This window comes from Caretta caretta, chromosome 18, assembly GCF_965140235.1.
Source record: "Caretta caretta isolate rCarCar2 chromosome 18, rCarCar1.hap1, whole genome shotgun sequence".
In the NCBI taxonomy this organism is placed as follows: domain Eukaryota; kingdom Metazoa; phylum Chordata; order Testudines; family Cheloniidae; genus Caretta; species Caretta caretta.
In genome coordinates this window covers 6,449,326-6,473,202 of record NC_134223.1, presented here as the reverse complement: position 1 = coordinate 6,473,202, position 23,877 = coordinate 6,449,326, and the positions used below count along the sequence as shown (strand labels likewise).

The window sequence follows — 23,877 nt, the reverse complement described above, 5'->3', positions numbered from 1 at the left end:
TGGAGAGGGGTGGTTTTGCTTTTTGAAGTGGTGTGTCCAAAATGTAATCAAGCTTTGGAACAGCAGGTGGGCACTCCAAGTCTTTACTGACATTACAGCCCATCTTCGTGGGCTGTTTCAGCAGAGAACAGAGCCAAAGATTCCAGGGCCAGAAGGGACCATTGTGATCATCTAGTCCGACCACCTGTATAACATAGGCCATAGAACATCACCAAATGAAGTCCTAGAGCAGATCTCTTAAAAAAACATCCAGTCTTAAGTTAAAAATTGCTAATGATGGAGAATCCACCATGACCCTTGGTAAGTTGTATCAATAGGTAATTACCCTCACTGTTAAAAATTTACACCTTGTTTCCAGTCTGAATTATCTAACTTCAACTTTTGGCCATGGGATCGTGTTATGCCTTTCGCTGCTAGATTGAAGACCCCTTCATTAAATATTTGTTCCCAATGTAGATACATATAGACTGTAAACAAGTCACCCCTTAATCTTCTGATTGTTAAGCTAAACAGATGGCGCTCCTTGAGTCTATCACTACAAGGTATCTTTCAGGGGTGCTGGAACAATTTGTATAGTTCGGGTGCTCAGAGCCATTGAACCAAACTGTAAACCCAGTATATGATGGAAACCACTTCAAGCCGGGGGTGTGGCATGTTTACTAATCCTTTAATAATTCTCGTGGCTCTTCTCTGAACCTTCTCCAATTTATCAGCAATTTAGATTATGCCTATTGCAGAACTCCAAGTACTTGTACAATATTAAAAATACACAATCAAATGCAATAATCTGTCTAGCCAGGCCCTCAACAGCAATATAAATTAAATATCAGGAAATAAACTTCTTCCTCACCTCCAGCCATGCTACGTGCCTCTTGCCAAAGCTCTGAGAAAATAAATGAACTTTGCAGCATGCCTTGAAGGTTAAAATTTTTGAGCTATTTCAGATCAAGGATTAATTGAATTCCTGGGTGGAGGACCATTCATGGAGGACATCCCTCCCTTTCAGACCAGGAAACTGACAGCTTGATTGCAGTTGTCAGAATTGTTCAGAGTGAGATTCAGTCTTTTGGTATAGCCCCATGTTGAGTGTAGACTTATTTTTAGGAGACAAAGGCACGGATAATTAGCGAAGTCTGCATCCCAGAGAAGAAAAACCTCACCAAGCAGACTGGAAACAGTCTTGCAGTTTGTTACCTGGTCATCTGGAATAGCTGTTGTGAATTTAAAATCTCTCTCCCCGCTCTTTCCTTTCACCAGTTTGCAAGCTCAAGTTACAAACAGCAAATGCTCAGCCTCAGTCAAGGAAGCTTATTAAAGTTTAGCTAATTCTTCCAGTTGCTTTCCCCAGCCTGCCTCTTCCTGACCTTTGTCGTGTCTGGGTGATCCTGTGCCAGCTAGCTGTCTGTCATTCATGTCCCTGTTGCTGACACTGGGTTAGATGAGAGACATGAAAAAGGGTATCCTTGCCACACTGAACTATACAGGACTGAAGATGAAGTAACCGTACAGGACTCACGAACATAAGAGGGAAAGTGGTCATTATAGTAAGAGATAACAAAAGAACCCAAGACTTTGAGGAGAAATACTCAAATAAGGAGTAAACTGGGAGGAGTGGTAGATACGCTGGAGGGGAGGGATAGGATACAGAAGGACCTAGACAAATTGGAGGATTGGGCCAAAAGAAATCTGATGAGGTTCAATAAGGATAAGTGCAGGGTCCTGCACTTAGGATGGAAGAATCCAATGCACCGCTACAGACTAGGGACCAAATGGCTAGGCAGCAGTTCTGCAGAAAAGGACCTAGGGGTGACAGTGGACGAGAAGCTGGATATGAGTCAGCAGTGTGCCCTTGTTGCCAAGAAGGCCAATGGCATTTTGGGATGTATAAGTAGGGGCATAGCGAGCAGATTGAGGGACGTGATCGTTCCCCTCTATTCAACATTGGTGCCTGGAGTGGAAAACATCTGGAGTACTGTGTCCAGTTTTGGGCCCCACACTACAAGAAGGATGTGGAAAAATTGGAGAGAGTCCAGCGAAGGGCAACAAAAATGATTAGGGGTCTAGAACACATGACTTATGAGGAGAGGCTGAGGGAGCTGGGATTGTTTAGCCTGCAGAAGAGAAGAATGAGGGGGGATTTGATAGCTGTCTTCAACTACCTGAAAGGGGGTTCCAAAGAGGATGGCTCTAGACTGTTCTCAATGGTAGCAGATGACAGAACGAGGAGTAATGGTCTCAAGTTGCAGTGGGGGAGGTTTAGATTGGATATTAGGAAAAACTTTTTCACTAAGAGGGTGGTGAAACACTGGAATGCGTTACCTAGGGAGGTGGTAGAATCTCCTTCCTTAGAGGTTTTTAAGGTCAGGCTTGACAAAGCCCTGGCTGGGATGATTTAACTGGGAATTGGTCCTGCTTCGAGCAGGGGGTTGGACTAGATGGCCTCCTGAGGTCCCTTCCAACCCTGATATTCTATGAAGGAAGTTCATCGGTATCATGTTGGCCTCTTGCACTAGTCAGAATAGTTTAGTAGTCTGAACTTCAGAGATCGTATATCCGGAATTTCTGTAGCCCCATGTTCAAACCCTGGCAGGATCAAGTGAGCTGTAGCTCACGAAAGCTTATGCTCAAATAAATTGGTTAGTCTCTAAGGTGCCACAAGTACTCCTTTTCTTTTTGTCATTCTTTTAGGGCAGATAGGACCTATTTATAGTTTCTGTTCAGTATGTTCTTGTTTACTCTTGTGAAAGGTGCTCCCATCCCATAGTGATGATACCATGGGATAAAAACCTGGATGGGTAAATGCAGGCATTATAGATCTATGTCTTTAGTGTAAGAATCTGGGTTTTCTTCAGTCTTAGCCAAGATTTCCCCTTTTTACCCTCTTGTCACTTTTATGCAGCTTGCTGTGCATCAGCTACTGCTAGCTCCACCTGAAAGTGATCTGCCTTTTGGCTGCTTGTGAAGTGTTCTGTGCTTCTTCAGGGCAAAAAGTTCTTTGTAGATATAAAATATTATGTTACTTAATATCTCCCTCTATCTGCATATACTTGGGCTACGTGCTGTACACCTGTAGTCTTTGTGGCACCTTAGACACTAACAAATTTATTTGGGCATAAGCTTTCATGGGCTAAAACCCACTTCATCAGATGCCTGGAGTGGAAAATACAGTAGGCAGGTATAAATACACAGCATGTGAAAAGATGGGAGTCACCTTACCAAGTGGGCGAGTCAGTGCTAACGAGACAATTCAGTTAGGGTGGACGTGGCCCATTTCCGTCAGCGTGGAGGGGTTCTTTGGACTTCAGCCAAGCCTGCTGGGACTCAGGACTTCAGCTGGAGAGAGGCTGACGCTCCAAGCCCTGTCAGGTGGCTCCCGCATGGCTGAAGCCCTGGCAGGCACACCCTGGCTCTCAAATTTCTGAAGATTTTGTTGTATGCAGCTCAGAGGGTGAGTAAATTTGGCTACCCCTGGCTTATTACCACAATCTGTAGCCTACTAGCAACCCCCACTCCCTTCTTTTCCCCCCTATAACTGGAGGGCTTTGAAATGTGTGTTAACTACTTATTCTAAGCAATCTGTTCCACTTTGTATTTAGCTGTGACACTCAGTACCTTTCCCAGACCTGAAGAAGGGTTCTGTGTACCTTGAAAGCATGTCTCTCACCTGGTCCAGTTAAAGTTATTACCTCATTCACCTTGTCTCTTACTAAAGTTTGACAGCAATACAAATCATATGGACTAGCTTAGAAGAAGTGAGCATTTTGAATGTGCGATTCTCAGATAATCTAACTGAGCTTTGAGGTGACAGGTTTTTTTACACTTTCAGGAACAGGTCCAGTTAACTGGATAATCATTTTACAGCAAAGTTGCTGTAGGTTTACTTTGGTCCGTGACACTTCTAGACTACTCAGTGTTTATTTAAAGGACTCTAACATGTATTTTCTCTATTGTGAGCAAATTCCCTAATTTTATCAAAAATATGGGGGAGATAATTTTAACTGATTGTTTTTGTTTTTGTCTCCTCCTTTTTTAGGTGCATGTTACTATGATGCTAATCAGTCAATGTATGTGTTTGGTGGCTGCACCCAGAGCAGTTGCAATGCTGCGTTCAATGACCTCTGGAGACTTGACCTCAATAGCAAAGAGTGGATCCGTCCTCTGGCATCAGGTGAGATGTTAAAGATCTTTGATTGCTCTTATTCTTATTCCTTACAGTAAACTACCCAAAGCTGACCCTAAGTGTCTTCCTTATAGGGCCCCACAGCTTGATACTTAGCTTGCCCATTCCTATCATCGTTAGCTTCTTTAGCTGAATGCTTTTTAGGTTGTATCTGTTGGTAAATGCAGAGTTTTTTGTTGTCCTTCCATCCGGAGAACTGTACTCTGGGGCAAGTTGAATCATAGAATCTCAGGGTTGGAAGGGGCCTCAGGAGATCATCTAGTCCAACCCCCTGCTCAAAGCAGGACCAACACCAACTAAATCATCCCAGCCAGGGCTTTGTCAAGCCTGACCTTAAAAATCTCAAAGGAAGGAGATTCCACCACCTCCCTAGGTAACACATTCTAGTGCTTCACCACCCTCCTAGAGAAAAAGTTTTTCCTAATATCCAACCTAAACATCCCCTACTACAACTTGAGACCATTACTCCTTGTTCTGTCATCTGCTACCGCTGAGAACAGTCTAGATCCATCCTCTTTGGAACCCCCTTTCAGGTAGTTGAAGACAGCTATCAAATTCCCCCTCATTCTTCTCTTCCGCAGACTAAACAATCCCAGTTCCCTCAGCCTCTCCTCATAAGTCATGTGCTCCAGTCCCCTAATCATTTTTGTTGCCCTCTGGTGGACGCTTTCCATTTTTTTCACATCCTTCTTGTCGTGTGGGGCCCAAAACTAGACACTACTCCAGATGAGGCCTCACCAATGTTGAATAGAGGGGAACGATCACATCCCTCCATCTGCTGGCAGTGCCCCTACTTATACAGTCCAAAATGCCGTTAGCCTTCTTGACAACAAGAGCACACTGTTGACTCATATCCAACTTCTCGTCCACTGTAACCCCTAGGTCCTTTTCTGCAGAACTGCTGCCTAGCCGTTTGGTCCCTAGTCTGTAGTGGTGCATGGGATTGTTCCGTCCTAAGTGCAGGACTCTGCACTTGTCCTTGTTGAATCTCATCAGATTTCTTTTGGCGCAATCCTCTTAATTTGTCTAGGTCCTTCTATATCCTATCCCTACTTTCCAGCGTATCTACAACTCCTCCTAGTTTCGTGTCCTCTGCAAACTTGCTGAGGGTGCAATCCATGCCATCCTCCAGATCATTAATGAAGATATTGAACAAAACCGGCCCCAGGACCAACCCTTGGGGCACTCCGCTTGATACTGGCTGCCAACTAGATATGGAGCCATTGATCACTACCCGTTGAGCCTGATGATCTAGCCAGCTTTCTATCCACCTTATAGTCCATTCACCAGCCCATACTTCTTTAACTTGCTGACTAGAATACTGTGGGAGACCGTGTCAAAAGCTTTGCTAAAGTGAAGGAATAACATGTCCACTGCTTTCTCCATCATCCTCAGAGCCAGTTATCTCGTCATAGAAGGCAGTTGGATTAGGCAGGCATGACTTGCCCTTGGTGTATCCATGCTGACTGTTCCTGATCACTTTCCTCTCCTCTAAGTGTTTCAGAATTGATTCCTTGAGGACCTGCTCCATGATTTTTCCAGGGACTGAGGTGAGGCTGACTGGCCTGTAGTTCCCCAGATCCTCCTCCTTCCCTTTTTTAAACATGGGCTCTACATTAGCCTTTTTCCAGTCGTCCGGGACCTCCTCCGATAGCCATGAGTTTTCAAAGATAATGGCCAATGGCTCTGCAATCACATCCGCCAACTCCTTTAGCACTTTCGGATGCAGCGCATCCGGCCCCATGGACTTGTGCTCGTTCAGCTTTTCTAAATAGTCCCAAACCACTTCTTTCTCCACAGAGGGCTGGTCACCTCCTCCCCATGCTGTGCTGCCCAGTGCAGTAGTCTGGGAGCTGAGCTTGTTTGTGAAGACGGAGGCAAATAAAGCCTCCGTACATTAGCTTTTTCCACATCCTCTGTCACTAGGTTGCCTCCCTCATTCAGTAAGGGGCCCACACTTTCCTTGACTTCCTTCTTGTTGCTAACATACCAGAAGAAACCCTTCTTGTTACTCTTAACAGCTCTTGGTAGCTGCAACTCTAAGTGTGATTTGGCCTTCCTGATTTCACTCCTGCATGCCCGAGCAATATTTTTATACTTTTCCCTGGTCATTTGTCCAATCTTCCACTTCTTGTAAGCTTCTTTTTTGTGTTTAAGATCAGCAAGGATTTCACTGTTAAGCCAAGCCAGTCGCCTGCCATATTTACTATTCTTTCAGCACATCGGGATGGTTTGTCCCTGTAACCTCAGTAAGAATTCTTTAAAATATAGCCAGCTCTCCTAGACTCCTTTCCCCCTCATGTTATTCTCCCAGGGGATCCTGCTCATCAGTTCCCTGAGGTTGTCAAAGTCTGCTTTTCTGAAGTCCAGGGTCCGTATTCTGCTGCTCTCCTTTCTTCGTTGTGTCAGGATCCTGAACTCTACCATCTCCATGGTCACTGCTTCCCAGGTTCCCATCCACTTTTGCTTCCCCTACTAATTCTTCCCAGTTTGTGAGCAGCAGATCAAGAAGAGCTCTGTCCCTAATTGGTTCCTCCAGCACTTGCACTAGGAAATTGCCCCCTACACTTTCCAAAAACTTCCTGGATTGTCTGTGCCCTGCTGTATTGCTCTCCCAGCAGATATCAGGGTGATTGAAGTCTCCCATGAGAACCAGGGCCTGCGATCTAGTAACTTCCGTGAGTTGCCGGAAGAAAGCCTTGTCCACCTCATCCCCCTGGTCCGGTGATCTATAGCAGACTCCCACCATGACATCACTGTTGTTGTTCACACTTCTAAACTTAATCCAGAGACTCTCAGGTTTTTCTGTCATTTCATACCAGAGCTCTGAGCAATCATATTGCTCTCTTACATACAGTGCAACTCCCCCACCTTTTCTGTCCTTCCTGAACAGTTTATATCCATCTATGACAGTGTTCCAGTCATGTGAGTTCTCACCAAGTTTTTGTTATTCCAATCACCTCATAATTCCTTGACTGTGCCAGGACTTCCAGTTCTCTTTGCTTGTTTCCCAGGCTTCTTGCATTTGTGTATAGGTACTTAAGATAACTTGCTGATTGTCCCTCTTTCTCAGTGTGAGGCAGGAGCCCTCCCCTCTCGCACTCTCCTGCTGGTGCTTCCTACCGGTATCCCACTTCCACACTTACCTCAGGGCTTTGGTCTCCTTCCCCAGGTGAACCTAGTTTAAAGCCCTCCTCACTAGGTTAGCCAGCCTGTTTGCGAAGATGCTCTTCCCTCTCTGTTAGGTGGAGCCCGTCTCTGCCTAGCAGTCCTCCTTCTTGGAACGCCATCCCTTGGTCGAAGAATCCAAAGCTTTCTCTCAGACACCACCTGCGTAGCCATTCGTTGACTTCCACGATTTGACGGTCTCTACCCGGGCCTTTTCCTTCCACAGGGAGGATGGATGAGAACACCACTTGCGCCTCAAACTCCTTTATTTTTCTTCCCAGAGCCACCTAGTCTGCAGTGATCCACTCAAGGTCATTCTTGGCAGTATCTTTGGTGCCCACGTGGAGAAGCAGAAAGGGGTAGCGATCCAAGGGCTTGATGAATCTCTGCAGTCTCTCCTGGCAAGCAGCAGACTACTTGGTTTTCCCGGTTGGGGTGGCAGGCAGATGACTCAGTCCCCCTGAGGAGGGAGTCCCCAGCCATCACCACCCACCTCCTTCTCTTGGGAGCGGTGGTCGTGGAACCCCCATCCCTAGGACAGTGCATCTCATGCCTTCCAGTTGGCGGAGTCTCCTTCTGTTCCCTTCCCTCAGATGTATCATCTAGTCCACTCTCCGCAGTAGTACTTGTGGAGAGAACCTGAAAACGGTTGCTTACTTGGACATTCCCCTTTCTTCTTCTGGAGGTCACATGCTGCCAAATTTCTTCACCGTCCTTCTGTCCCCACTGTGCAGCCTGCTCTGAAACTTCAGAATGTTGTGTCCGTAGAAGCATATCCTGAAGTCTGTCTAGGAAATCTTCAGTTTCTCCTATGCAACGCAGGGTCGATACTTGTTTCTCCAGACCTTGAACCTTCTCTTCCAATATGGAGACCAGCTTGCACTTCTGTACAGACAAAGTCACTTCTGTCCTGTGGAAGAAAGACAAACATGGCACATCCTGTGCAGGTAACAGCTGAACGCTCCCCATCCATATTACCTTCCTTCTACAAGCTTCCTCAGGAGTTGTAGTAACTACTCAGAGAACCTGCAAGATGTAAGCCTCAGTGGGCTCTCTCCAGGCAAACTCCTTCTGTTAGCCTCTCCATTGGTGGCTCAGCTGGTTCGCAGCTGACTGGCTTTTTATAACAGTCAGGCCCACTCAAGGCTCACCTGGAACAAAGCACTCCCAATTCACACTTTTCAAACAATCAAGCACACGGTCAAACTGACAAACTGTCCACACAACAGACACTCAGTTACTCACCAACACAGCCCCCCAGTGCAGCCCTTAGCGTACCTCCTCTCAGACAGAATGCCTTTTCTATGGTCTAGCAAACTGTTTTATGCTACTTTGTGCTATGTATAATTAGTGACACTTAAGTGAAGTTGAGAGCCTGGGTTGATAGAAGTCATTGTCCCAGTGCTGAGAGCTTTGAATAACTTTGGTGGTTGCCAGTTCAGGTATTTGGAGGAGTGGATAAAACATGTCTCAGCTGGTTACCCACAGCAACCAGGGAGCGTGGGAAACAGGTATTCATGCAATCCCCATATTGTGAGCTAGAGCAGAAAAGGGCTAAAAGTTATTTCCCACAGTGGTTTTAAACATTAAAAATCTGTGTTTAAACATGTTTTTTTTCCATATAACTCACGCTTTTGCAACTTAAATTGAACAACTGCAGAAGTAGAGGCAGCTCTTTGGAATGAAATGAGGTGGCAAGCACATGAAATAGAATTCACTTCAATGTGAGGTGCCCTCCTGTCACAAAGGAAACCAATGGGAAAACAGTGTTATCACTACTTATTTGTGTTATCTTAGTGCCTAGAACTGTCCTTGTCATGGATCAGAACTCCATTTTGCTAGGCTCTGTACAGACACTGAGGAAAGATGGCCCCTGCCCTTAGTATCTTTCATGCACATCCCAGAGAGTTGGGTGCCGATGACCTTAACAATGTTTTTTAATCAGAAAATCCAATGTCTTGTATCTAAGGGTTAAAAATAAGCAGGTAGTGAGTGCTTAGACTTGAGCTCAAAGTGTATAAAGGTTTGACTTAGGCTGTGTCTATACTGGTGCTTTTGTCAGTCAGGGTGCGGGGGGGGGGAAACAACCATACCCTGATCAACGTAAGTTTCACTGACGAAAGCACTGGTGTGGGTAGCACTATGTTGGCGGGAGATGCTCTCCCACCAACATAGCTACCGCCATTCATTTGGGGTGGTTTAATTATGCCGACAGAAGAGCAGCTACACAGGAGAAATCTACAGGTTTGTAGATTTCAGAGTAACGGCCGTGTTAGTCTGTATTCGCAAAAAGAAAAGGAGTTCTTGTGGCACCTTAGAGACTAACCAATTTATTTGAGCATAAGCTTTCGTGAGCTACAGCTCACTTTATCGGATGCATACTGTGGAAAGTGTAGAAGATCTTATTATATACACACAAAGCATGAAAAAATACCTCCTCCCACCCCACTCTCCTGCTGGTAATAGCTTATCTAAAGTGATCACTCTCCTTACAATGTGTATGATAATCAAGTTGGGCCATTTCCAGCACAAATCCAGGTTTTCTTCTCCCCCCCCCCCCCCCCCAACTCACTCTCCTGCTGGTAATAGCTTATCCAAAGTGACCACTCTCCTTACAATGTGCATGATAATCAAGGTGGGCCATTTCCAGCACAAATCCAGGGTTTAACAAGAACGTCTGGGGGGGGGGGGGGTAGGAAAAAAACAAGGGGAAATAGGCTACCTTGCATAATGACTAAGCCACTCCCAGTCTCTATTCAAGCCTAAGTTAATTGAATCCAATTTGCAAATGAATTCCAATTCAGCAGTTTCTCGCTGGAGTCTGGATTTGAAGTTTTTTTGTTGTAAAATAGCGACTTTCATGTCTGTAATCGTGTGACCAGAGAGATTGAAGTGTTCTCTGACTGGTTTATGAATGTTATAATTCTTGACATCTGATTTGTGTCCATTTACTCTTTTACGTAGAGACTGTCCAGTTTGACCAATGTACATAGCAGAGGGGCATTGCTGGCACATGATGGCATATATCACATTGGTGGATGTGCAGGTGAACGAGCCTCTGATAGTGTGGCTGATGTTATTAGGCCCTGTGATGGTGTCCCCTGAATAGATATGTGGGCACAGTTGGCAACGTAGATTTGTAGAGTAGACATAGCCTTAGTGAGGAGAAGACATGGATGTTCCAAGATCAGAGTCATGAGGGTTTTTATGGGAATGATTTGCAGTTCTGTTATAAGACAATTTGCACAATTAAAAAGGAGGAGCTGATGAAGATGTCAAGATTGTTTGAGGCTCGAATTGTTGGTTTAAGTAGTTCTTGTATTTGAAGATCTGGGAGATCTGATCTGTTTCTGATAACTAACCTTGCAGGCGCTCAGATGGTGATGGACAACCTAATCAAAACTCAGGATTTTTTAAATCTTCTTACAATGCAATAACTTAACATCTGTATGATCAAACTTTGACTTATTCTCTTCTTCCTCTCCTGTTATAATGCTGTTCCACCCTGAATACATTTAATCTGGTGAGGAGTGGGGAAGGTGATGTAACTGGCAGTGGTTCTTCATTGAGGCTGAATGTAGTATATGGCCTGCAGGTTGTTCTTATTTAAAAAATGTTCTGTGTTTAATGAATCCGGATACTAGCACCCTGATCTGCATCTAGATCCCTCTGTCAGTAATATGTACAGAAAAATTCCCACTGTCTTAACAAATAGCGCTCTTAAAGAGCAAGTCCTGTGGGAATATGTCAGAGTTAAGTCCTATGGGAAGATCCCCTGGGGAAATATTTCTGCATGCTGTCATCAGCACACGTGCCCAGATCAGATCGCAACTGAAACTTCAGACAAGGAGTCTAGCTGAACAGAGCACATTTCTCCATCTGTCTTCAGATGAGATGACTCACCCATGCTAGTGCTTCTGGTGGTTTCTTGCCCATAGCTAGCTGCCTTTTGGTGTCCTTGCCACATTATTCTCTACTGCCTGGAAAAAGAGTAGGAAATTAGAGGGGCAAAAGCAGAAAAACAGAGTAAGGACATTAAATTCAAATGAGTCCTTGAACAAGTAAAAAGAAATGACATTTAAGGCACATGTGGAATTCACTGCATCTTGAGGCAGAGGTAAATGAAGCAGGTGGGCTTTAAAAGGAGAGCTAATTTTATTAACACTTGGTGCTGCACAGAGAAATTAAATTAAATCTTACGCTTCAGTGTAAGCTAACAGCCTGTAGGGGATAGGGAGGAATCCCAACTACCTGTCTTTCAGATCCAGTATTACACATTTAACTCACAACACATTATGGGTTGAGATTTAATCTAGAGGCAGGGCCTCTGCAGGAGTCCAGATACTAGATTTGGCAAAGGCTTTGATCTGATATGACAAATTCATGTGCTTATTTAGAATGAGTCTCTCAAGTAGTGAGAAACTGCTTATGTCTTGAAGAAATTTTGGTACTGTACTTGATGGCTAAGTGGACAATGGAATTGCTTCCAGAGGTAGTTCAAAGTACACCTTTTATGATCATATATTAAGATCCAGCTGATCCTTAAGGAAGAAGCATGAAAGATATTTAGTTTAGGGTCTATGGAATCTGTTTTTCCATTTGGAGGAAGAACAAGGAGCTATCTTGATTCCATTCCATAGGCTCAGGAATCAGTTCTTTGATACTTCCCATATTCCATCTTATCTCTGCCTCTTGGACAGCTGTTTTGTTGAGAGAGTGAGGAAGACCTGGCTATTGCTCCTTAAAGCAAGCTGAAGTGTGTTGACTGAGGGCCAGGCTGCATGCTTTGGCATCTGCCCAGTCTAATGATTTTAAAATGAGCTGAGAAAGGTCTTAATGCCAGTCACATTCCTACTGCCAGAGTTCCATAAATGGATCACACTGTCTGCAGGTGAAGGGCTTACTTTGTTTCAGTTCATATCTGTTGTCTTCATTTTGTTTTTGTCCTATGGGGGAATTAGACTAAAGGACAATGAGGTTGGGTACAGCATCTCCCAACGGAGATATTGTGCTTAAGCTAGCAATAAATATTTAGCTTTCAAAAAAAAAAATGGCTAACGCTTGCTTTCTCTCAAAGACATAGGGAGGAGTGAAATAATGCCTTCTGGTTTAAAGGAAACCCCTCCATTGCTGAGATTTCAAAATACTCTGTTTATATCTGTAACCAAGGCAGTGGCTTTCTTTTTATATTAACAATGTAGTTAACATTAATAGAGCTAAAATATTAATACCCTGTAGCAGGTTTTGAGACAGAGCAAAGGGGAACCTCTCTAACCTTTACTCCCTTTCACTCTTCTGGCCACATCCCTATCCCAACAATGTGCAGTTTCCACTCCATGCAAATCTGTGGTGGGCAGAAGGGTGTGCGTATAGAGGTGATTAATGGGCAGGGTCACTGGGAAGCTTGCATGCAAGCTCACCACCAGCTGGAGGGGAGAGAGCCAGGGCCAGAGAGGGAGACAAATATATGGGGTGGCATGCAACAGCTGCAGGGGAAGGGAGTTCAGAAAGGACACCCGGAGGTTTGGTTTAAGGAGGAAAATAGGTCAGCCAGGCTTGGAGGATTTACCAGTATTCAGGGCTGAGGTCAGGCTGGGTTCCCTAGTTGAGGCTGTAGGCATTAATGTTGTATGTGGGATCTCTGGAATATGTAGAATGTGCCTGGCCAGTGTGAAATGCACTAAATAGGATTCTTTCCTTCTGGGTGCCTAGAAACAACGACAGGACACAGGTCCTGGGAGCCCACCATAGCCGAAGAGTGAACTGTGTCCCATCAAGACATGGGAAAGGGAGTTGTGGAAATAGTTTACATCAGTGGTGCCCAACCTTATTACATAGGAGGGCCACATACACCTAAGCACAACCTTGTGTGGGCTAAACAGATTCTGCATATTTTAATATATTTTACGTTCAGCTTGTTTTGTATGTATTTAGATAGGTTGTTTCTATGTATAATAGTGTCTATTTACACACTTGTATAAATTGAAATGATGTAAACATGACAGAAGGCTAACGAATCGTCTGTTAGTACATTGGGTTGAAGCAGGCTGCAGGCCTTGTGAAATGCTCTGGTGGGCTGTCGGTTGGGCACCCCTGGTTTACATTAATCAGTACACCCAGGTGTCGCAATAGATCATTGTTGGATAAATAGGTATAAGAGTGTATCCCCAAAGAGTCGTCATTCTGGTTAGTCTTTGCCAAAGGAACTCCTTGATCATCTACATTTTTCGCTAATCTCTTTTCCCATTCTGTTGTTCATATGTTTATATTCCTCTGGAGCCCTGCACTTGGTTCCTGTGTGCTTAGGCCTTGTGTCAAACCTGAAAATACTCTTTCTGACTGAGTAGAGGAAGGCCTACAGCACAGACCACAGTAGATTATCAGGATGCCCCTGTTCCCTAGTGAGGGAAAGGGGGGTTTGACGGAGGGGATTTTAGAACCCGGGTGTTTATCTTAGCATCACAACCATGACAACATAACTGGTTTCCCAAAGTGATAAAATCCCAGGAATAACCATGACACAAGAGTAGTTGAAGTCCAAATGCTGTTCAAGTAGATGAGCCTCTTCAGAGCCTGCCTGCATTCCCCATTGGTTCTGCCTCATCAGATCATTAACTAAGCAGCCACCACCTTCTTTCTTGGTGCTGCCTTCCCTTCAGCTACCTGGGGAGGAAAGCTGTCTATATTTTACAGCTCCCAAACTTCTCCCTTTCCTCAGCATGCTTTGCCATGAAAAGTGCCCACCGGGCAATGGCCTTCCCTTCCCCCTCTGATATCAGAAGGGTCAGTAGACTCATGGCTTACGTCTTCCTGTTAGCTGTGAACATGCATACTAAGCCCCTTCCATTCAGAGCAGAGGGTAAAACTTTCCAGAACCTGCTTCCTGGTGCTTTCCTGTCCCTAAAACCAGGCCATCCCAGCCTTCTGTCACTGGGGAAGTGGGAGCCTTCTCTTCCTTGGCTCACAGATTCACTCTCGGGGCCCTAACAAAACATAAACAGAGAAAACTAATTCTAGCTGTCTAAAAGCACTGACCCATTCCTTATTCTCCAGAGACAGCTTGTCTTGTCACAGGGCCCTTTTTATAGGTCTAACTCCTTTGGGAAAGAACATTCCTACCCCAGTTGTAATACTTTAGCCAAAAATGAGAAGAAAAATTTCACTTAAAGCTTTATCTAGAATATTCTTGGTGGTATATATTTTTCTTAAGTAACGCAGTGCTTGTATCGGATAGTTGCTCCAGCAGCTGGCTTTATTAATCTTATTCCTTATGTCTGTGACTCTCTCCTTCCTTTGATTACTCTTGGGGGAATTTTGTCACTGCGCATGCACAGAATTCATGGCCGCCATAGATTTCTTTGCTTCCCCGCAGAAAATAACTTCTGATGGGGAAGCAAAGGGAAGCTGCAAGAGCGGTCATGTGCCCCTCCCCGGCAGTGTAGGCAGGTCAGTTTGGGCACCTGGAGTAGCCAGTAGAGAGACAAATCACCGCTGGGACGGGAGGCTGGGCATTTATGAGAGAGAGACACACACTGACCCTCTCGCTTGCTATTGCGGCATGCTGTGTGTGGAGGGGCAGCTTTTTGTGATGTTTCTAGAGAGGTAGTGTGGGGCAGGCTCTGTCCCCTCAGGCAGAGCAGAATGTAGCCGCTTGCTTGCTTAGTGAATTATTCCCATTGTTCTTAATGAATTCCCCCAGGAATATAAAACAGGTGTAAAAATGTTAAGGCTCCTTTACATTGCCAGAATGGTGTAAAGGAGTCTTATTTTAAAGGACATTATGACCTTATAAATGCTTATTGTGCTCTAGTGATTAGAACTGGTCTAAATTTTTGGACTGAAAAAATTTCCTGTCAAAATGTGCTTTATGAACTGTTTGCTACTGACCTTCCTGGAGATGCTCAGTAGCCAGTATAAATTGTGAGTTTGAGTCCCCAGCCCTTGCTTGCTCTTCAGTTGTCTATGATGTAACACTGAGCATATGGCTGCATATATTTTTTGACTAATAACCAGAAGTAAAGGGTCAGTACCAGGTACGTTACTATCAGACCGAGGGAGTTGGGGATTTCCTTCAATGCTCCCCACCCCCATTCTTCATCCATTATATTGCCGTTTAAATAAATTACCAAAATAATTAAAACCAGTGTGATTATATTGCATTATTTTAACAAATAAAATATGCAGAATTTTAAAATATTATGCTCAGAATGTTTAATTTTTTGGCACAGAATTCCCTCAGGAGTACTTGATGCATGTTTCCCCTCCCCAGCCTCTACACATTGTCTGGTCCTGTGTGTGTGTGTGTCTGGGGGTGGTTATAAGAGCATAGATGTTGTCACAATTAATGCTGAATGCCCTTATTTAGGTGAATGTTCCACTGATCAGTAGGATGCTGAGCATTCTCGCCCAGTGTCAAGCGCAAGGTTCACCAAACCTTAGCCACTGGAGTTTTAGGATCACAGTTCCCCTCTTTAACTGAAATGGGAAGATGCACTTGATGTTGATTCAGTAAAGCTAAAAGACTCTCTGAATGAGCTAGGATAGATGCTCTTGTCTGTCCATCATTCTGATGTTAGATGCAGCCTTTCTGGTGTTGGACGGCTGCATTGGCTGCGGCATGATAGAGCAAGAAAGTTGGCCTTTGGTCATTTTTGTGTTGTCATTGGCCTTTGAATTCAGTGGTGTAACCTTGACAAAGCAATCCAAAAGACTGAGGCCGAGCTTTTGTAGCTCTCATGAAACAGTGAGAGATGTTGCTAAGAGATGGTAGTGAGTTTTTGTAGCAGCAGCACCTGATTAAATCTGGCAAGATTCGAACGTGAGCTTCCTTGTTCATAGTTCTGTCACAGATGGTTGTGCCTTCTGTAGCTGGGGATGAGGCATAATCCAATTGAAAGAAATGGCCTTATTCCTGAAACCTTTGGGTACTAACAAAAATCAGTCATGGGCCTGAACTGCTGCATTAGAGACTGCAGGCATTCAAAGTGGACACCTAGAATCTATTAACTTGTATCCAATTATGGATGTAAAGTAATGGACAACAATACCTTCCTCAAATCATGATATACATGAGCACCACTTACCTGACCGCTATGGGCCCACTCTTGGCTTCAGAAGGTCTCTGAGGTAGCTGTAACGTTATAGCATGGCCTGTGTTGGGCAGTTACAATGATGATGGTAGTTGGCTGGTTTGATTTGAGACCCTAACATGTGATGATAGGGTGGAAGGGGCAGTCAAATAATTATAAGTCCTCATTTTCAGATCACCTTAACGTACACTTCAGCACACTTTCTGAGCCCTATGGGAGAGGAACTCTGTTTACATACAGCATCAAGCACCTTGTGGGCATTAATGCAACATATATAACAACACGTGTATTTGGTATTCAGGAAATGATTCCGTTCCTGTTGCTCTAGTGCTCTCTCCAGTTGAATAATTACTCTATCCTTGGTGTTTCTGTGGCTAGAAAATATTCCAAGACACTTATTTTCCAGGTGATTATTGCATACATCGAGGCCAAGTGACTTTGCCTGCCTATAAAGTGCTGTAACTGCTCATATATAAGCCTGAAGTTTAATCATTGTTAGAACCCTGTGTGGATACAAAATTTGTATCCGCATTTGAGCCACAAACATGGTCCATGGCTATCCATGAATGCACATGTCCACGGATATAGAGTGGATATCCACAGATTTGTGGGGCTCTAATCATTGTTGGTGTTCATGTGGCTCCAGCTACCTCAGACTGGTCATGTTGTCATGTCAAGGACTTAGAGAAGCAATTTTTGTTACTTGTTTGTTTCTTGGAGTAGCTAGTTCTAGTGTATGTAAGAGGCTACTTTAACCTCGTAAGTAGGGTTACCAGATCGTAACTGTGAATAAACGGGACGGGGGTGGGGGTAATAGGTGCCTATGTAAGAAAAAGTCCCAAAAAACAGGACTGTCCCTTCCCCTACTCGTAAGTAGCACAGAGGAGTTGATACAAGAAGCTATTTGATTTACATTGTTGGGTTCTAAATTAACTATAATCACACAGGAAAAAAGCAGGGGAGATCATTGCGGACAGCTCAATGAAAATATCTACTAGATACTCAACAGCATTTTTAAAAAGCCAACAGTGTTAGAATGCATAAAGAATGGAATAGAAAATACTGAAACTGTCATTAAATTGTTAGTATACCCTGTGCTTGGACTACCGTGTTCAGTTCTGGTCACCTTATCTCAAAAAAAAAAAATCAGAGACAGAAGGGATCCAGAGAAGAACAATGAAAGTGAGTGGAGGAATGGAAAAGTTTCCGTATGAGAAGAAACTAAAAACGTCAGAGTTTAATTTAGTAAGGATAGGGTAGGGGATATGATAGAAGTATGTAAAATAATGCTTCTTAGGCACATAGTTTACTTTCTCTCTATCTACTTTCTCCTGATATAGAACAAGGGGGCATTCACAAAGACGACAGATTAAAGGAGATTCTGTTTTACACAATGTGTAAGGCCAAATCTACAAAGTTTTCCTGACATAGCTATATTCGTTAGCGGTATGGAAAAAAATCACATCTCTGACCGAGCTATGGCTCCCTGTGTGGGCATAACTTATACTAGCAAGAGTTCTTTTGCTAATAAGTCTTTGGTCATTTGTGGAGGTGGTTTAACTATACTGGCAGAAGAGTTCCTTTTGCCAATATAGCAAAGCCTTTCCAGTGTAGACTAGCCCTAACCTTGTGGGACTAGTTACCAGAAGTCCAATAATTTAATAGGATACAAAAAGAGAAAATGTATATTGATAATGGAAATATTTACAGTTGCATTAGGAATAACCCCTGCTCCCCCCATGTTTCAGAGTATAAACCAGATGCCATCTGCCTGTTAGTGTTTAAAAAAAATAAAATAAAGTTGTTCCATAATTATCTATTGAAGTGTCTTGCACTGAAGCGTTTGGAGGAGACACTAAACTAATGGACACTGAACTCCTGTGGAGGAGACACTGAACTAGACAGACACTTGACTGATCCTGTATTGCAATTCCTGTGTTCCTATTATGAAAGACTTTTATGCCCTAAAATAGGGAACACTGTAATATGTGCACCTGCACTGAACAGAATAGGTCCTGGTCTGAGCACACCAGTACTCAGTTGTCTAAGGCAGTGGTTCTCAACCAGGTTACTAGTTACTAGGTTACTTTGGGTTACTAGATCTCATTTGAACCCATATCTGTTCTTAGTAGACTGATATACTACCAACTGTGTCACTATGGCTGAATTACTACATGTATCTGATTATTGTATGCCCGAGGCAAATCCAGTGTTTTAGAATAATTCTTTCTCATGTCTAGGTCTGGCTTTTTCTTCCCATAATAGTTAATGAGTTTCTACCTTGACTCAGCCACTTGGCTTCTTTCTGTCTCAGCTACTGCCTCTGCAAAATGTGGATACTACCTCCTTCACATATTTGTTGTGAGGCTTAATTAAATGTTTCTAAAGAGAGCTTCAAATGAAGGATGCTGTAGAAGTACAAATTGACTCAATCCTTCTTTGCTATTGGCTGCACAAAGGCTTGTACCAGTGTCTTGGAAAATCAGCTACTGCATATGTATGTACAAGTGCTATAGTTCAGTGGTTCTCAACCAGGGTACACAGAGATCTTCCAGGGGGTACATCAACTCCTCTAGATACTTGCCTAGTTTTACAACAGGCTACATAAAAAGCACTTGTGAAGTCAGTACAAACTAAGTGTCCTACAATGACTTGTTTATAATGCTCTATTGACTGTTCACTGAAATGTAAGTACATTTATATTCCATTTGATTTATTTTAGAATTATATGGTAAAATGAGTGTCAGCCATTTTCCAGTAATAGTGTGCTGTGACACTTCTGTATTTTTATGCCTGATTTTGTAAGCATATTTAAGTGAGCTGAAATGTGGGGGTACGTAAGACCAATCAGACTCCGGAAAAGGGATACAGTAGTCTGGAAAGGTTGATCTTTCATGATGCCTCCCTTCTGACACGTCACCACATGATAGCCTTTAATACACAGTATTTCTGACATGAGTTTTGCCCTTGAAATTAAATGCATTGGACACGTCTCATTGTCTACACTTTCAACAAACTCAAACGGGATTGTAAAACTCTTCAGTGGCACTGCAGTGGTCCTCTTCTGTGCCATAGTGTGCTGTGGAGGAAAAAAGACCTTTAAAAATGATAGGCTGCATTGGGAAAACCATGGGAATGGGTATGAGCGAAAGCATCTCTGAAGAGGGTTTCTGGTGACTAGAGAAATATGGTTAAATTTTACATTTATTATAGCATTTCATCCTGAGAGGATCCCAAAGCAATTTTATAAATAACCGCATCACTGAAATACAGCCACATCTCTGGTACAGGACAGCAACTGACTGTCCAGCAGTAATGGGGATGAAGAGTTTGGTCAAGGAATGAGATCTTTGATGTCCACATAGAACAGACAAAAGCTTGATCATAGCCTCCAAACGTAGCAAACTGCAGGGTACTTGGGCATTTTTGAAAATTGTACCCTGAGTCCCATTTTCAAAAGGCACTTAAGAGCCTAAATCTCATTGAAAGTCACTGGGACATAGGAGCCTAAGTCACTTTTATATTTGACTTGAATTCCTAAACCACTTTGCTTTTGAAAAGTTAACCCTTAATTGATGTGCTTCAGTTGAATAAAGGCCTGGATTGACCCTGCAAGACTCAGGTCTGTGGTTCCATGAAATTCAGGTATTCTGAACCGGATGCACATAGAGCCCCTTGACTAGTCCATCCTTGAAAGGCTGGATGTTAGTTTGCTCTCTATTTGTGCAGTTGTGGAAAATGTCTTTAGTGGAATTTTTTTGATTAAATTATGGAAAATTTCAAGGCTGAGGGATGGGAAATCAGCACTCTTAAGTTTGCTAGAGCTACTACTTCTCATGTTCCAAGTGAATTCATCCATGCAGTGCCTGTGTGTGCAGGAGCAGAGGGAGAGCCCCTGGGAGGTTAATCAATCGCTATTTGTGTTCAGAAGGGGTGAGCCATATTGGAGATTAGACACTTAATCTAAGGGCAGGTCTACACTACAGCGGGGATCTATGCTCTGAGATCGATCCGCTAAATAGACCGATGGTGGGTCTAGTAAAGACCCATCAAATCGACTGCAGGTTGTTCTCCAGTCGACCCGTTACTCTACCACCGACAAGAAGAGTAAGGTAAATCGACAGGAGACTTTCTCCCGTCGACCTCCCGCGGTGTAGACCCCACAGTAACTCGACCTAAGGTACATCAATTCCAGCTATGTTATTCGTGTACCTAGTGTTGCGTAGCATAGGTCGACTTACCACGGTAGTGTAGATGTAACCAGTGTGTTTTGTTTCACAACACAGATCTGTCCTCTCTTGACTTGCAAATCCTTCTCCATTTCCCTACTCTGGCCTTTTCTTTGTTTGCAGATTTAGTTTTCCTCTGTCTCATGAATGACAAGAGAGCAATTAGCGCTGCTTTTCAACTCAGATGAAAGCAGAGCTAACTACTTCTTCTGAGGGTGGATTCCCCATTGTGCCTATCCAGACAAGCTCCTGGGAATACCTATATTATGATAGAATACCATTCCCTTTTGGAAGGCAATGAATATGGCATTCCATAAGGCCATGTTGAGAGGTGAACAGCTCCTCTGAGGCCAACAGAGGTCACCTGTGTTGCAGTCCCGAATATTCTTGTGTGAATGGTTATGGTAATAAAGGGATGAACGATGGAAAAGTTGTGCCAAAGTAGGGAATGTGTTCCCTGCCCCCGTAGGCTTACAGTTTGCAGGCATAAACGCAGCATGAGTTCTATAACCATCTGTTTAGGGATCCAGAGACCTGTGGCAGCTCTCAGGCTTCCTGTGCTGTTGAGCTGTCCGGCCAGTTATGACTATACCTTCACTCAAAACCAGGTGTATGCTCACTCTGTGTATCTCAATGTAATGTCCTAATGGAGACAAGCCAGGCAGAGGTACTTTTCAAGTTGCAGTGGGGGAGGTTTAGGTTGGATATTAGGAAAAACTTTTTCACTAGGAGGGTGGTGAAACACTGGAATGCGTTGCCTAGGGAGGTGGTGGAATCTCCTTCCTTAGAAGTTTTTAAGGTCAGGCTTGACAAAGCCCTGGCTGGGATGATTTAATTGGGGATGGGTCCTGCTTTTGAGCAGGGGGTTGGACTAGATGACCTCCTGAGGTCCCTTCCAACCCTGATATTCTATGATTCTACCTTAATGTAGCTTGTCTGTGTCACCCCCATGTCCCCAGTATGGGGGATAGTTTTTATCTCAGTGGAGCTAGTCAAGGTATCCCCAATACTGGGGACATAGTTTTTACCTTAATGTAGCTTGTCAATGTCACCCCTATCTGTGCCTTGTCTGTACTGGGACTTTACATACAGAGATCTATCTCGATGTGAAAATCCGCTGCTTTTGTAGTGAAGACATAATCTTAACTCTGTTAATTTTTAGTCTGATATAATTGTTTCTTCCTGACAGAAGCTTTATTTCATGCCCTGAAATGACTTTCCCATATGAAAAGGACTGTGGCTCTTGAAGTTGCTTCCTCTCTTTTGGGGGACCTTAAAAACACTGATATCTTTCAGAGAGAAATGACTTCTCCGCTTCTGTCACAGTGCCAGCTTCTCCCCACCCACCCAATCCTCCCACTCTGCTCATGCCTGGGAGCCACAGTGCCTGGCTGCAGTGTGCCCTTTGACCCAGCCGGCATTGTTTGAATTCTCCTTATCAGTGCCTCTGAGCAGGTTTCCAGAGCACTCCAAATCATTTCAGCTACAGGAGTAACAGAAATGACATTTGTAGGCCCCGGGTGAGCTTGTCATAGAGTACATGAAGTCACCCTATGATTTTCATTTTGTTCTCCCCTTAACCAGTATGACTTCAAGGTTGGGAGAGTGTTTATAATGCTGTCAGCCTTAAAAAAGAAAATGCACCTCTGGTCCTCACTACTTTCTTCTACAGGAAGGTTGAGATACCAACTGCTCCATCCATTGTGCTGAAGTGCACATGGTACTTCATGCCTGAAGTGCAAGATGAAGGAAGAAATCCCTTCTCTGAATAGGTTAGTCTATGCAGATAAGAACAGGACAGAACAGTTAATGGCTAACTGTCTTTACAGCTGGAGTGACCTTGCTGCATGCAGAGGGCTCCCTCATCCAGCTCTTTAGCTGGGAGTTGAGCTCCCTCATTACTGGTGAAGACAGGGTGAAGCTGATTGGGATGAGCTCTGATCCCTCATTCCTGTTTTGCCACAGTGCCAAATGTTCATTCATCTGGTGCATCTCCATCAGCTGCCCGCTCTGCACTGGCTGCATGGCATCCATAGAGAAACAGATCCATTTCTGCTCTCATTGTGCCTCTGCTGCTTTTGAGGAGATGGTGTCTTTAGTGTATGCTTTTCTGTGACCACCAGTAAGGGGTGTTGGCAAATGGAATGGGCATTCCATCTTTTATTCCTCAACATGGTGCATCGATTCCATAATGTGCGAACTCTAACAGAATACAACTGTGTCTGCTTTAAGCAGCTTAGACCTTCATACAGATCACTACCTGTTTTTACCAACAAGCACGCTGTAAGGGCATGCAACAAAACGTGCTTTATATAGTGTGGACTGTGGTGTTAGGGAAATAGTGTTCACTTCACAGTTATGATTTGTGCTAGTTATTGGAGCTCCTTGCCACTGGCAGTATAGCCTTATGTGGTAGGAATGTTTGTTGCTTTGTTTAGCACGACTTGCCCAGATGAAAAGAAAATGTAACCGCAGCCAGAGGAAACGAGGAGGGAAATTGTTCAAAAGGAATCAAAGGTTTTAAGCAGTCTTCTGTTTTTCCTGGTCGTGTTGGGGGATCTCAAGGCCTTTTCTCCAAATCACCAGGATTCAGAGAGGAAATCAAAGTGGTCGACGCATTGGAACAGGTTCAATTCCTGGGAGAGTTGATTTAGCCCTTCATCTGAGAGTAGATACGTTGAGTTCCATGCGATGTAGTGGGTAGGTCTTTCAGATGAGATCTCAGAAATGGGGAACCTGTCTACCCTGTGGACATTGGATCCCAGGACACTTTTTATAAGAAGAGGGACTTGCCCCAGTGCTCTTAAGGTGGGTGGGAGAAATTCTCCTTCCCCCCGTTGTACAGTGTGGTTTGCACTGATTTGCACTTTGATCCCCAGAGGGGGCTGTATATACATAGAATGTAAGGTGCTGATTTTCCTTTAGGATGAAAATTCCTGTGTAAACATTGTATAATATATGTTGGGAGACTTCAACCTGAACACCTTAGTGCTTTTATGTAATTAGTCTCGGTCCCTGTGTTAGCATACAGATTCTGTATTTTTCCATAGGGTCTTTCCACTTGTGCCCCTCACATCAGATCACCCTTTACTCTTAGCTGCTCTCCCCTCATATCTCTTCCCTTACGGAAAGAGTGCTGAGTGCACATAGGTACCTGTAACTGATTGGATTTTAACAAAGGAAAACGTTAGAAGCTGGAAGCAGCTTCCTA

The 23,877-nt window shown here is 43.9% G+C and overlaps 1 protein-coding gene across 6 annotated transcripts in view; it reads left to right on the top strand.

Annotated features, from left to right (window-relative positions):
- FBXO42 (F-box protein 42) overlaps positions 1 to 23,877 on the top strand; it is a 104,690-nt gene that overhangs the window by 55,401 nt on the left and 25,412 nt on the right. For all 6 annotated transcript variants that reach the window (XM_048824810.2, XM_048824808.2, XM_075120961.1 and 3 more), the window contains one exon: positions 4,034 to 4,168. In XM_048824810.2, the coding sequence (XP_048680767.1) occupies positions 4,034 to 4,168 (135 nt within the window). The remainder of the gene's footprint in view (positions 1 to 4,033; positions 4,169 to 23,877) is intronic.